Here is a 15,251-nt window from a genome sequence, read left to right on the forward strand (position 1 = left end):
AAAAACAAAAATTTTTTACATAATAAATATAAAGAAATTTTTTGTTCTACGCACGCACGCACGCACGCACGCACGCACGCACGCACGCAAAGGTGTCCCATAAGGTGATTCCTGATAATTCTTTAGACATGTTCAGCAAAAATGTTTCAGACAAAAGTTGTCGAGTTTAGAGGGGGACAACTGAAAGTAACATTGATTTTGACCTTGAGAGTCATTTTGAAGGTTATTCAAAGGTCAATTTTGCTTTTTAAATAGAAACATCAATTTTTTATTACGAAATTTTATTCTATGTAAAAAAACTAAAACTTCTTTAAAAAGATTTTTTATGACCTCTATTTTTTAAGATATTTACGGAAATATTTGCAAAATTATTGGTTTCAATAATTTTTTACTCGAAATCTATCAAATTTATCGAATTGACTTCCGTTCCCAGTGTGTGTTGGATGACTGGCAAGTTAAGCGTGTGGAAAGAGTGTGAAAAAGAAAAAAAGATTTAGTGTTGAGGGATGGTGTGAATGTGAGGAAGAGAAGGGTAGTGAGGGGAGTGTGAGAGTGACAGGGAGAGAAGAATGAAAGGCTGGAAAAGGGGCGACGAAGTTGGAAGGCAGGAGAAGTTAAGATAGAAAAGAAGGAGTGGAGAGGTGGAGAGAGATATATGAGTGAGTGAACAGGAACTGCATAGCGAAGAAGGTAACGGTAGGGTGGCAAGCAGAGGTAGGCAGGAGCATAGCCTAGAGAGTAGTGAGATAGATAAGAATAAGAGAAAAGGAACAATAAGATTAGAAAAAGAGAGTAAGAAAAGAGGTTGGAGAAGAGAGATATGGAGGAAAGGAATGGAGGGTCAATGCAGAAGGAGAGACGGGGTTTGTTAAAGGAGGAAAGGAGAAGTAGTATGGGGATGTTGAAGGAGATGTTTAAAAGAAGGAGAAGGAGGAGGAAAAGCGGGGAAGAGAGTAGGAGGAGGAAGATAGAGAAGAGAAAGAATGATGTGTTTTTAAGAAACACAAAAGGGAAAGTTAGTGATTGATTATATATTGGGGTCTGGGGAGGTAGTGGGAGAGGTGATAAGGATGGAGGTAGGCGAGGAAATTGACTCGGATCATCATCCAGTAATCGTGGAGCTGAGAGGAGGTTAGGAGAGGGGAAAGGCGGAAGATAGGAAGGGCGGGAAAGTGTAGAGGTAAATGGGATGAGGAAGAGGGAAATTTGAAAGAGTTAGAGAAGATTCAGGTAGATAGGGAAGGAGGGCAGGAGGAGATGGTGGAAGTGATGGAAAGAATAAGGAGAACTTTGAAGGTATGTGAGGGGGAGGAGAAGAGGGGTAAAGGAGGGAGAGGGAGGAGAGGATGAGAGGATTAGGAATTTCAGGGAGAAAAAGAGGGAGCTAAGAAGAGAGTTGAGAAAGTTGAGAAAGAAGAGAGTTGAGAGAGTTGAGAAAGAAAATGAAGTACTGAAAAGTTAATATAAAATTCTGAAAAAATTCTCAGAGCTCTATGAGAACAAAATATACAATTTTTATCTCTTCATATTTTCCGCTAAAGTTGATAGAATTCAAGTAAAAAATTATTGAAACTAATAATCTTGTAGACATTTACGTAAATATCTTAGAAAATAGATGTCGTATAAAAAATTTTTTCAAGCAAAAGTTTGCGTTTTTACGTTGAATAAAATGCCGTAATAAAAAATGTGTTTCTATTTAAAAAAAAAGTTGACCTTGTTCTGATCTTGGCGACGCCATCCTATGTCAAATAACTACTATCGTTGAATGCGTTTTTTTAAGCCTTACAACTTTTGTCTGAAACATTTTTCTCTAAAATGTTTCCCCGCCGAGTTATCTTGCCGTTCCGGTACTTTTGCTATACCCTGTATAATAAATAGACAGTTGGGGAGGAAAGGGGGAAAAATAGTAGCATTTTTCATTGATTTGAAGGCAGTTTTTGATTCGGTAGAGAGGGCAAGGTTGATAGAAGCGATGAGGGAGAGGGAAGTGAGGGAGGGTTTAATGGTAAAGATGGAGGAATTGATGATGGAGACGAGAAGTAGGGTGAGGATGGGGAAGAAGATAGGGGGAAGATATTGGACGAGTAGGGGGTTGAGGCAGTGGTGTCCGTTGAGTCCGGTGTTATTCAACATTTTGTTAACGGATTTAGAGGGGATAATGAAAAAGGAAGGCTGGGAAGGAGTGAGAATAGGAGGAGAGAAATACTACACACTGGCATATACGAATAATGTGGTACTGTTGGCGGAGGAGGAAGGAGATATGAGGGCGATGATAGAGAGAGTGGAGGGGTACTTGGATAGGAAGGGTTAGAATTGAATGCGGGCAAGTCGAAGATTATGAAGTTCAGGAAAGAGGAGGAGGGAGAGAAAAGGTATGACTGGAGATGGAAGGAAAAGTAATTGGAGGAGGTGAAGGAGTTTAGATATTTAGGATATGTTTTGAAGAGGAATGGAGGACAGAAAGCGCAGGTGAAGGATAGGAGGAGAGCGGTTTGGGGTGGAGAAAGGTTTAGGGAATAGTAAAGAGTATGTGAGAGAGATTGGAAAAGAAGGTTATGGTTCGATAGATTAGTGTAGATAGGTATTGTTCGATAGATTAGAGTAGATAGGTATTGTTCGATAGATTAGTGTATATAGTGATAGGGTATGGAGCGGAGATTTGGGGATGGAGAGAGAGGGAGGAGTTGGAGAAAATTCAAGAAAGGTTTGTGAAGTGGACAATGGGAGTGGAGAGAAGAACGCCGAGATATATGATAAAGAAGGAGGTGGGAAGGGAAAAGATGAGAGGGAGGGCAGGGAAGAGGGCTTGGGACTTCGAGAGGAGACAGGAGGAAGGAAAAGGAGTGGTAATGGTAAGATGTTGGGAGGAAATGTGGCAGAGGTGGAAAAAAGGCACGATCGTGGGGACTGGGAAAAAGAAAGGAAATTATTTATAGAAGAGAGAGGATGGAAGGTAAGGAAAGAGGAGAAAGGATACGAGGAGTTGGAGGAGAGAGAGAGAGAGAGAGAGAGAGAGAGAGAGAGAGAGAAAGAGAGAGATGCAAAAGAAAGAGAAATGGAAAAAGATTAGGAAATCAAGGAGTAATAAATAGTTAAAGTTTGTGAAAGGAGAAGGGATAGCCGAATATTTAGAGAAGGGATGGGCAGAAGAAAAGTGGAGGAGAGTAATCAGGTTTAGAATGGGGAATGAAATGAGGGAGAGTTTGTATTGGGAGAGCGAGAAGAGGAAATGTAGGATATGTGAAAGTGAAGAGCTGGGAACATGTGTGGGAGAGATGCCAGGGGGGGTTTGGAGGGGATAAAATGGGGGGAGGAAGGAAAGGGGGAGGAGTGGATGAAAAAGTTGGAGGAGTGGATACGGGCGGAAGGAGGGGTTGAGTGAGTGGTGGGAAAGAGAGAGAGAGAGAGAGAGAGAGAGAGAGAGAGAGAGAGAGAGAGAAAAGGGAGGGAAGGGAAAAAGAAGAAAACGGAGGTCCACGAGATAGGTTAAGTTAGGTTAAGTTAGATATATAAGTTAGATATAAGTTAGATGTAAGATTTAGTTGTAAGATTAGATGTAAGAGATAGGGTATGGAGATGTGTGTGTGTGTGCGTAGCGACGAGAAAGAGTTGTTATGGATATTGTAACCCCATACTGGGGATCAGTAAAGGTTACATACAATCAAATTTATCGAAAAATAGCAAACCACAAAAATTGTTTATTTTCTTCTCGTAGAACTTTGAGAATTTTTTCAGAATGAAAAAAATGAAGAAAATACAAGAAAAAGCAGTACTAAAATATTAATTAGAAATTTTTGAAAAAATTCTTAGAGCTTTATAAAAAAAAAAAAGTAGATAATTTTTATCTCTTGCTATTTTTCGGAGTCAATAGAATTCGAGTAAAAACTTATTCAAATCAATAATTTTATAGATATTTTCCGTAAATATCTTAGAAAATAGAGGTCGTAAACATTTTTTTCAAACAAGTTATTTGTTTTTCTACGTAGAATAAAATTCCGTAATCAAAAATATTTATTCTATTTAAAAAGCAAAGTTGACCTTGACATGACCTTGACGACGCCACCAAAGGTCAAACCAATGATACTTTCTTATATCCTCCATCGAACCATATAACTTTTATTTGAAGGATTATTTTCTGAAATGTCGCATTTACAAAAAAATTTCGGACTCTGGGTGATTTGGAACACCATACATATACGTTTTCGTATTACATTTTATTATCGTACTAGCACACAGCGCGCACTATGCGCGCGCCTTTCATCTCCTTTCATAATATTTCATTACACTTTAATTACGTCGCGAAAAACACACACAAACCTATAATCTGCATTGTCTCTTCCAGTCTCTCCCTGCCTCTCCTGTCTCTTTCTGTCTCTCCCTGTTTCTCCCTGTCTCTCTCTCTTTCCCCGTTTTTCCCTGTCTTTCCCCTTCTCTCCTTGTCTCGCCCTATCTTTCCTTGTCTTTCTCTGTCTCTCCCCGTCTTTCTCTGTTTCTCCCTGTCTCTCCCTGTCTTTTCCCGTCTATTCCCGTCTTTTCCTGTCTCTCCCTTTCTCCGTCTCTTCCTGTCTCACCCTGTCTCTCCCTGCCTCACCCTGCCACTGCCTGTCTCTCCCCATATCTTCCTGTCCTCCCTGCCTGTCCTTGGCCCTCCTATCTCTCTCTGTCTCTCCTCGTACCTTCTTGTCTCTCCCTGCCTTACCTGTCTCTTCCTGTCTCTCCTTATCTTTTCCCGTTTCTCCCTGTCCCTTCCTCTTTCCCTGTCTCTCCCTGTCTCCCCCTCTCTTCCTGTCTGCCCCTGCCTCTTCTACCTCTCCTGTCCCTCCATGTCTCTCCCTGTCTCTCTCTGTCTCTTCCTGCCTCTCCCCATCTCTTCCTGTCTCTCCCTATAATCTGCATTGCCCCTCCCTGTTTCTTCCTGCCTCTTCTGTCTCTTCCTATCTCTCCCTGTCTCTCCTAGCCCCCCCCTTCTCTCTCTCCCTCCCTCCCGCCCTCCCTCTTCCCCTCTCCCTCTCTCTGTCTTTCCCTGTCGTTTTCTGTCTTTTCCCGTCTCTCCTTGTCGTTCCCTGTCTCTCCCCGTCTCTTCCCGTTCCTTTCTGTCTGTCCTTGTCTCTTCCTGTCTTTCCCCGTCTACCCCTGTGTCTGTCTCTCCTCGTTCCTTCCCGTCTCTCCCTGTCTCTCCCTGTCTCTCCCTGTCTCTTCCTGTCTCTTTCCGTCTCTCCCTGTAATCTGCATTATCTCTCCCTGTCTCTCCCTGCCTCTCCTGTCCCTCCTTGTCTCCCCCTGTCTCTCTCTATCTCTTTCTGTCTTTCCTTGTCTTTCCCCGTCTCTCCCTGTCTCTCCTTATCTCTCCCTGTCTTTCCCCATCTCTGCCTGTCTCTCCCTGTCTTTTCCTGGCTCTTCCCATCTCTCCCCGTCTCTCCCTGCCTCTCCTATCTTTTCCTGTCTCTCACACACAAATCTGTAATCTGCATTCACATTCGAGTACAACCATGGACGTATTATACATGGACTCCGCATACGGCCAGAAAAGTGGAGCCAACATGTAGAAAGAGAGAGAGTTAGCCAAATGTATAGATACACCTGAATAAATCTTCAGGATAAGATTTTCGGAAAAAGTGACCTGAACAAAAATTGCTCGAGCCTAAAACCTTGGCCTCAGTCTTCAAAGTTATTTGGAGGTCAACTTTGCTTTTTTAAATAGAAAAATGTATTTCTTATTAAAAATATATTTTATTACGGAATTTTATTCTACATAAAAAAACAAATAACTTTTGTTTGAAGAACTTTTTTATACGATCTCTATTTTCTAAGATAATGGGTCCATGTATTTATATACAAAATTCTTGCTGCAAACATTACAGAATTTCTGTATTCAACAGAAGATGAAGAAGCTAGCAAGAACAGACATAAGAAATGGTACATTTAATGTACTTTTTTAAAAATTGCCTAAATATTTTGGTCATCATCCCGATCCTCTCGATTGGGAAAAATTCTAAAAAGCAATGCATAAGAATTATTTGATTATGAATTTATCATAATCATATAAAATACTGAAATCTAAGACGACAGACATTCCATCGAGATCGACACGAGACTAACTATAAATGAAGATTTTCGGCAGAGGCTCTGAAAATAGTCAAATAATTCCTGTACATCATTTTCCAGTATTTTTTCTATTCAAAGAAGTCGGAGTGACAATCGAAACGTTTATATAATTCTTAGAGTGTCCGTTTGATGCCTTCTTATTTTATTTATTGATTGAATGAGTTTCTTAATTTAAAGCTTGCGTCGATTCTTATTGGCTTTCCTTGTAATTACACATTTAAAAACTTTGATAACTTATTTATTTAAATTTCTTCATGCATTACTTTCATGTGCAGTTCATACTCCTGTTCCGATACGAATTATTTATTGCATCTTGTACACGTGTAAATCGCGTCATTAATATCGATTTTTACCTCGGTTGTCGATGCTGAAATATCTTGTTCTGCATTGGACATCTCAACCTTCTCCAAAAAATTCGGTGCTTCAACATTTTCATTGGCAGAATTCGTATTATGTAAAGTTGTTTTCTGGTGCAATGCCAAGTTATCCTTACTGGTGAAAAGCTTCTTACACTGTGTGCATTCATACTTGACGCCCTTATGAAAGCTCCTAAAGTGTGTGACATTATATAAATTGAAAATTTACACATATTTAAAACATTCAATTTCTATGACTCTATAAAATAGGAAATTTGTGAGTACAAAACGTATACACATTTACAAAATGGTTTCAACACTTTTTCGACGTATTTCAAATCACATTTAACATTTAAATAAAAAATTTGTTTTCATGTAATTTTCAGAAAATAATTTTTTTTGTTGGTTGCATATATTTCCAAATACAACGGAAAAATATTCAAACCATTTGCAAGTGAGTGTATACATAAAATTGTACATGTGTAATGTGAGTGTATACATAAGATTTACAACTATAAGAATCACTATAATATAATTACATGTATAAAAATTATAAAGAGTGTCTCACTCTGGTAAAAATTTTTCTCCCTGGTAAAAATTACACACAGAAACAGACAAAAATGGACAGAATTTCTATCTGTTTTTAACTGTAAACTATCCGTTCTATCTGCAAATACATGCGGATAGAAAATTCGCATTTGCAGCAGTAGATCCTATCTGTTTCTGTCCGTTTCTGTCCACAATATTTATTAGGGCAAACTCTCTTTCGCAATTTTTATGTGAACGTATAACGAATTGAGATGAACATAAAAGTCTCATGCCGTTTTGCAATTTTCACAATAATAGTCGAAATATTAATTAAAGAAATTTAGTGAATGATCACGCGCAATATAATAGATTAGTGTAGTGACGATATGTGTTGTTGTGTGTTTGTATATTAGATCAAATTGGACAAAAAAGCCCGTTTTGCCAATAACCACGTAGACTTTTAGTTATTATAATTAATAAAAGAAAATTGTTATACATAATTGTGCGCGATAATGCACACGTTTTCTTTAATTTATATCTAAAAACCTATTATGGTTATTTACAAAATGGTAAAAGACTTTTTTGTTTGACCTATTGTATAAATATACATTAGATCAGCTTGATTTAACGTATAAATATTTAATAGACAGCGCCACTATAGCTTATCTACCATATCGCGTGTGATCATTGGCCAATTTTCTTTAATTAATATCTTAAAATTTATTGCAAATATCGCAGAACAGTATGAAATTATTATGTTTATCTCAACCCATTGTGTTCCCACAAAAATTACGGAAAAAAGTGACTGTGTGTATGTGTGTGTGTGTGTGTGTGTAAGTTGCTCCAATTTCTTGGTAAGTAAACGATAATTAAATCGTCTATTGGTCTTTGTTTTTCCTTCAATTTAGACAAAGACATGCGATTTACCTAACAATTAATTTACCAAGAGGTTGGGACAACCGGCTCCGTGTGTGCGCGCATGTGCGCATGATAAGAATTACATAAACTATAAGAATTACAGCTATAAAAAGAACTATAAAGAATCAAAAAATCAAAAATTCAAGATCCCAGAAATTGTGGATAGCATTTACAATATCATTTTATATCTGAAATTTTTAATTTCATTTTTCATATTTTAATGGTTAAATGGAATCTTAAAATCATTTCATCTTTTTCATATTTAAAATGATTTTAAATATAAAATTATAGAATACATGCATACGTTATTGCTATGATTTAACAACCTAAATCGAGTTTTCTAAAATATTAAATACAAAAAAAATGATATTACTTGTGTACTATGAATCTGCTGCGTTGTAGGAAACTTCTGCCGCAAAGCTGACAAGTAAACTTGGTTTTTCGTCGATTTAACTTCGACTTTCCTCGTGCTCGTACACGATTCACGACCACCAACTCGCCCAAGTCTGTGCCCTCTTCTGTTTCAAGATGACCAATTACTTCTGCATATTAACATGTAAAATATGAATTAATAATAGTAATATTTATATTTCTTACATTACAATTTTCAAAATATCACGCAAACCTTCCTGACCATCCTGAATAGAAGGATTTAACACTTCTTCAGAATCATTGTGTATTTCAGAATCATCATCTTCTTCGTCAATTACTCCTTCCTCCTTAAAAATTCTTTCTAATTCCTTTCCTTGCACTGCTTCCATAAATCTGCATAAATTCATTAATTATTAACACGCATTAAAACAATAGATATTTCTTTTAATATACCTTTTAGGAACTTTACGTTTTCTTCTGCGTCTTCCATCACGATCTACTTCCTCAATTTCTTCCTGTTTATCTTCCTCACCTTGGCTTGCAGTTTCTATAGGATTTTCTCTTGTTGCCTTTTAACATATGTAAATGAGAAAGTTAATAATACATATATTAGATAATAATTAACATTGCAAATTATTACAAACCAAAGTGTCTGCTTCTGTATGTACTTTGGGTGGACGTCCACGTTTCCTTCTTGGCTTAGTCAAGCCTTCCATTTGTAAACTCATATCATGTTCTGCTGCATACATGGATCCATCTGACATCACTATAATAAAAAATTCCCAAATAATATATAAACTGAGTAAAATGCTATAATTTATTTATCAACAGAAACATATATAGACAAAAAGCTATGTTACCTTTAACAACTATTTGTTGCTCATACTGATCATCTTCATTATGCTGAACTATGCAGTCCACAATTTCTCTTTTATCTTGCAAACGCTCTGCTTTGCATTGCTCCACTTCATGTTTCCACATTTCTCGTAATTTTTGCTGTCCATTTACTAACAACTGTAAAAATTGAACTGTTGCTTCTAGTTGGATGTTACAGCCTGGACAAATTGTTCTTGGTAATTTGCCATCATCTTGAACCTTACAGAAAAATGTATAAAGTAGATATATCATAGAAATATAGTAAAATTATGCAACAATTTTAATAGAGCATACCAATAAACCATTTTAGTTAACAGATATTTGTGATTTCTATATGATTTTTTTTACAAATCTGTGTGTTTGTGTGTGTGTATGTGTGTGTGTTACATATTTTCATATACTTAATTATTTGAAATTCTCTATAATAGTTATATAGGATGTCTCCTCCCTACTGCATTATATCTTAAGGGTGAATTCCTGAGATAATTTGAAGAAAAAAATCCTAATGCAAAAATGTCGAGGCTATAATACTTTTCAAATTATAAATGATTAAAGTTGACCAATTATATTGGCTAAAGTACGCGTGCTCAAGTACAACACATAATGATACAGGTGCATGCACATAAGTGAGAATTTGCATAAGATACAAAATTAGTTGTAAATCCCTGAAAGAAACGTCAAATGTGTGACAGCTTACTGATTCTCATAAATGTATTGTGTGATATTTTATTCATAACATTTTGATGAAATTATTATTTGCGATATGTTTATTTAAATGAAAAGAAAAGGCAGATTATTACATATATTGTTGTATGTATAGAATTTGAGTATCAATATTTGGAAAAGGGACAACATGTGCATATACTTGTACCATTGTGTGTTGTACCATACCTCAGAAATCTATCCTTAAGAGATAATGCAGTAGTGGCGGGATATCCTGTATACTATAATTAGTTGTAACATTAATAGTAATATTTTATGCTTCATTAACATTATTAGTTTTCTTATTATTAGTTTAATTATTATTAGTTTTCTTTAATATATATAAAATACAAAATTAAAAGATACAATATACACAAATTAAAATACAAAATTAAAATATCTACATATTACATAAAACTTTATTTAGGCTATATTCATGATATAGAAAAATGTTAATATATTATATATAAACATGTATTGTATAAAATACAAAAATAATTAGAAGCTTTATCTATTAAAAACAACAGTTTAAAAGGAAGAGCCAACGCACAAACACATCCGTAACATGTTACGTTACGTTAAGTACTGACAATATAATGGCCATACCTGTACGTAAACTTAAACTTAAGTTTAACAACGCATAAAGAAATACCTGTACGTAAACTTAAACTAAAGTTTAACAACGCATAAAGAAATTCGTAAACTTAACATGTTACGGATGTTCTTGTGCGGAAGCTCTAATCGAATAAGTAACATATGAAATGATGAGTATTTGATTAGTGCAGTAACTGTACAGACTAAAAGCCAGCAGAATCAGTAGGAGGAAATCAAGTTGTTGTCTGGTATTCAGCCGGCGTTTTGAAAGAGTGGCAATAGTTTACCTTCAGCGGCAAATATCGATTTATCAGTAAACTCAAGTCCGCTTCGCCAGTCTCATTGACGAACAACAATTCGTTACCATTGTCCGCTGCGCACAAACGACAGATTGTTGAATCGTATAAATGCACAGCTACCATATTCACTAATGCAAAATATCAATCCCGATTACAAAGTGGAAATAAATAAAAAGATGCGTGTATATCACTATGTGATTAACCGTTATATATCAGTATATGAACATTAAATAGTTTGGTTGCAGTCATTTATACTAAAGAGGTTAAGCAACCCTCTCTAGGTCATTCTACTGTTGCGAGACGGAACAATTTACGCATGCGCGGCAATAAAGGCATTGGTTTGTTCTTTTTAGTAGTACTGCTGAACTAGTGCAATAAGTTAAAATGAGACAAATAGATTTTTCTCACTCTAACTTATTGCACTAGTTCAGCAGTGCAGCTAAAAGGAATAGACTATGGCCAGTATTCATATAGCGTTTTTCATTGGCAGAACTAGTGCGCACTGAGTGCACACTAAGGCTTGTTTACAATACATTTTCATATTTAAGATCGTGTCTTAAATACATATTCAAAAATATTTTAGGTAATAAAATGATTCGTACGGATGTTATACATATTATATTACTGGTTAAAAATATTTGAGAATTTATTTAAGACAATCTTTTAATATAATAACATACTGTGAACAAGCCTCAGTGCGCACCAATTCTGCCAATGAAAAACGCTAATAGTCGAAACTTATTTCAAGACCGTCTTAAGTAATGTCTTAAGATGCGAATACGGCTCTGATTGATTCATGATATCTTAAAGCCTGTATCACACTAGCATTGGCGATTGATGATTGACGATTGAAGATTAGATTTTGACGAATCAACGAGCTTCAACCTTGGCTTGCTTTGTTCTAATTGGTCAAGTTCCAATCTTGAATCGTTAATCGTCAATCCTCAATCGCCAATCGCTAGTGTGATACGGGCTTAAGATAATTTTATAGCATGTTCAAATGGCTCTGGATTAATCTATTCTAGGTTATTTAGCCTATGTTTATTGGTCGAACAAGTACTTATAAGCTTTATGATTGGCTAGTAGAGACTTATAACGTCTTTAATCGCTCTCGGAGCGAATAATCAAGGGCCAGTCGAACACGCTATTAAATATAAGATCGGACTATGAATATCGATCCACATGTTTCTTAGATTGCATTCCAAAATGTCTTTTTCGAGGAAATCTTAAGTCACGAACTACAATAGGTGTAGTAAGCTCTAAGCTTTACAAAATTGACCAATCATAGTCGAATTATAGAAAAAAAATCAATCGTGATTTGTTAGTGTTTATTAATTTGTGACTTGTTAATTTCTTAGTGTCGGTCTACATCCTCGCTTTAAGCTTTAAGTCGTAAGCAACTGACCAATCACAATCGCTTATTCTTGAGACGTAAGGAGAATAATTGATTGTGATTGGTCAGTTGCTTAAGGCTTAAAGCTTAAAGCGAGGTGTTGACCGATACTTACCGCTTCAAGCTTACTACACCTATTGGGCGCATTTAGTAGAAAAAGCGCTCAGTGAGCAATCAACGATTATTGGTTCTTGCTATTAGATCCATAAATCTAGACCAATTACATTGGCCGCGTTCAGTAGAACAAGTGATCAGTAAGCGCTCAGGGAGCTCTTGTATATGATTTGGCATATTCTTTTAGATCTCCAACTATACTCCAATCAGATGCAAGAGCTCACTGAGCGCTTACTGATCACTTGTTCTACTGAACGCGGCCATTGACAAATTACTCAACTGTTGTGCAACTGTTGAGTAATTTGTCAATGTAATTGGTCTAGATTTATGGATCTAATAGCAAGAACCAATAATCGTTGATTGCTCACTGAGCGCTTTTTCTACTGAATGCGCCCATTGTAGATCGGTACTAAGGACTTTCATACACAGGCTGCGTTCCGCAAAGCGCATCATACGCATCATGCTGCGCATTACTGTGCGATCGTTCCGCAAATGCATTACGCACATGATGAAGGTTGTTTTCCACCAAAAAATGTAGTATTACAAAAAGCCAATTTATTGGCTACTCACTACTTAGGAGATAAGTCTGACAATATGCAGCATTAAACAATAAAACAATCTTGCGTATTATATATCTTTTGTGGGAAAACTGACCAAAATTAACCTAAAAAGAATGTATAACAACACAGAGTATGGCAGTTCCACAAATAGAAATTTATCATTTTCTTGATATATTTGAAGATAATGATAGTGATAGTGAAAGCATTGTAGAGTTCCTTTTTTCTGATTCAAGCGATGATGAAAATGATGTATTGGTAAATCTAAATGAAATTATTCAAAACGACAGACATGATCAAATCGCAATTCTTAAAGTACATAATTATATTGAAAATGTAGTCAATAATTTAAATGCTGAAGATTTTAAAAGACACTTTAGGTAAGTAAATTAGAAAAATATGTAATGCATTATACATATGAAATAATAAAAGCATAAAGTAAATTATATTTTTTTCAAAGGTTATATCCAACATCGTTTGAAATTATTTTGCAATTAATTGGTGCTACACTTGAAACGAGAAACAATGATATAAGAAATAACCCAATTCCAGCAAAAAAAACAACTATTAATGTCATTATGGTTTATGGCTACTCCTGAAAGTTTTCGGTATGTCTTATAATAATTTCTTAACATTTATTATTATATATAATTATAATAGTAACTTTATAAATTTATAATCATAATAATTAAATATATAATAGAATAATATTTATTTCCAGATCAGTAAGCGATAGATTCGGAGTTGGAAAAGCAACTTGCTTTCGTGCATTGCGTAGAGTTATATCTGCTCTTTTCCAAGTGTCACACCAATTTATTCAGTGGCCGACTGGACAAACAGCTGTTAAAGTAATGAGCGATTTTTATAGAGTAAGTGGGTTATATGGTGTCATTGGAGCCATAGATGGGACTTTAATTGAAATAAATAAACCAAGTGAATATGGTGATGATTATATATGTCATAAAAGATACCCTGCTATTCATCTTCAGGTTAGCAAATATATAACACATACACAGTTATATGCAATATCTTTATCTTTATTATAGTTTATTTTATCATTTTTTTGTAGGCAGTGTGCATTCAACAATTACTATTTACTAGTATACTAGTAGGCCATCCAGGAAGTGTTCACGACGCTCGAGTGCTACGCAACTCAAACATTAATAATTACATTACAACCAGACATTTTTTTCCCAAATGACAGTTATATTGTAGGAGATGCCGCATATCCCCTTCACTTAAATTTAATGGTGCCGTTTAAAAATAATGGTTATCTTAGTAGAGAACAAATAAATTATAATTTGTGTCTGTCAGCAGCTTGTATAGCGATCGAAAGGGCTTTTGGGATATTAAAAACAAGATGGAGAAGAATATTTGACAGATTCTCACTTGTAGATTTAAAGAAAATTCCTGAATATATTGTAGCAACGTGCGTCCTACACAACATTTGTATTTTACACAACGATTTAATAGATGATGTATATAATGCTGACAATCAACCAGATTGTATGTTACAATATATTCAGGAAGATGAAAATATTAATGTAGCTACAGCGAAACGTAATGCTATAATGAATAATTTGCGAATGCGGTTTATTCATGTTGAATGATCAACAATTCTTTTTATTTTGTTTTTAATTTTCTACAATTTAAATAATGAATAAATTTACTTTGAGTTTATTTAAATTTCTTTAATATTTGAAAAAGTAATCAATTATTGCTGGTATATTTGTCTTAATTTAAATAAAGTATAAATTATCTAACAAAAACATATGTTATAAAATTGTACTGTGTACCTTATTTTTAAATAGCATAGCTATATGTGTAATATTAAAAAATATTTTAACTTTATGTATATGTTTCAAAATGTAGATACAATTATCTTTAAATAGAATAAATATATATAATATCAAACAATATAACCAATTTCAGAATAAGTTTGTAAAATATTTTAGTAAGTAAAGCTGTTATCTTTAATAAATAAATTTATATAATAGTTAATGACCAAAGTAACACTTTATGGTTTTCATAAATAATACATAGTATCTTTCTTATACTATTCTTAAGATTACTGGTTTGTCACCGCAATTGTAATATAATTGTATTTGTAACCGCGATTCGTTGCGGGTTTGAATCGCTTGTCGGATCGGGTTCGTGATAGGCGGAATAATTGAGAAACAGTGTGTTAAGAAAATAATAATGAATAATATATTTAAAATACTAAACTGATGATAATGACAATATATATATCGAACAATACGTGTCGACGCCTTTGGCTTTGGTTGTTTGTATCGCCTGACAGAGGTTTGTTTAGACGCGGATTTGGTGATGTGACGCGCGGTGCGCGGGGCGCGGACGACGTCAGTGTCGCGTCTTCGCGAGTCTATGCTGTTGACGTTTCTTTCGGCGTCGTGTCTCTTAAGTGCGGTGGACACTT

At 35.2% G+C, this 15,251-nt stretch overlaps 1 protein-coding gene and 1 pseudogene across 8 annotated transcripts in view; one reads left to right on the top strand and one right to left on the bottom strand.

The window, feature by feature from the left end:
• Positions 1-11,065, bottom strand: part of LOC116852839 (zinc finger and SCAN domain-containing protein 2-like) — a 102,867-nt gene extending 91,802 nt beyond the window's left edge. For 4 of the 8 annotated variants that reach the window (XR_004379861.1, XM_032833550.1, XM_032833552.1 and 1 more), the window contains exons 1-7: positions 10,739-11,065; positions 9,140-9,374; positions 8,924-9,045; positions 8,733-8,848; positions 8,533-8,672; positions 8,281-8,449; positions 6,459-6,654 (exon numbers count right to left, since the gene is read on the bottom strand). Coding sequence is in view for 7 of the 8 variants with exons in the window: in XM_032833550.1 (XP_032689441.1) it covers positions 6,459-6,654; positions 8,281-8,449; positions 8,533-8,672; positions 8,733-8,848; positions 8,924-9,045; positions 9,140-9,374; positions 10,739-10,873 (1,113 nt within the window). In the remaining variant the exon portion in view is untranslated. Of the gene's footprint in view, positions 1-6,458; positions 6,655-8,280; positions 8,450-8,532; positions 8,673-8,732; positions 8,849-8,923; positions 9,046-9,139; positions 9,375-9,449; positions 9,896-10,463; positions 10,483-10,509; positions 10,688-10,738 lie in introns of those variants that run through there. The other 4 variants (XM_032833558.1, XM_032833554.1, XM_032833555.1 and 1 more) reach the window with 4 other exon arrangements.
• A 1,637-nt stretch (positions 11,066-12,702) lies between these two features.
• Positions 12,703-14,494, top strand: LOC116852834 (annotated as a pseudogene).
• The last annotated feature ends 757 nt before the right edge of the window (positions 14,495-15,251 follow it).

The sequence above is a fragment of the Odontomachus brunneus genome, unplaced genomic scaffold, assembly GCF_010583005.1.
Source record: "Odontomachus brunneus isolate Ranch 3 - 2012 unplaced genomic scaffold, Obru_v1 Obru_scaffold_258, whole genome shotgun sequence".
NCBI lineage: Eukaryota > Metazoa > Arthropoda > Insecta > Hymenoptera > Formicidae > Odontomachus > Odontomachus brunneus.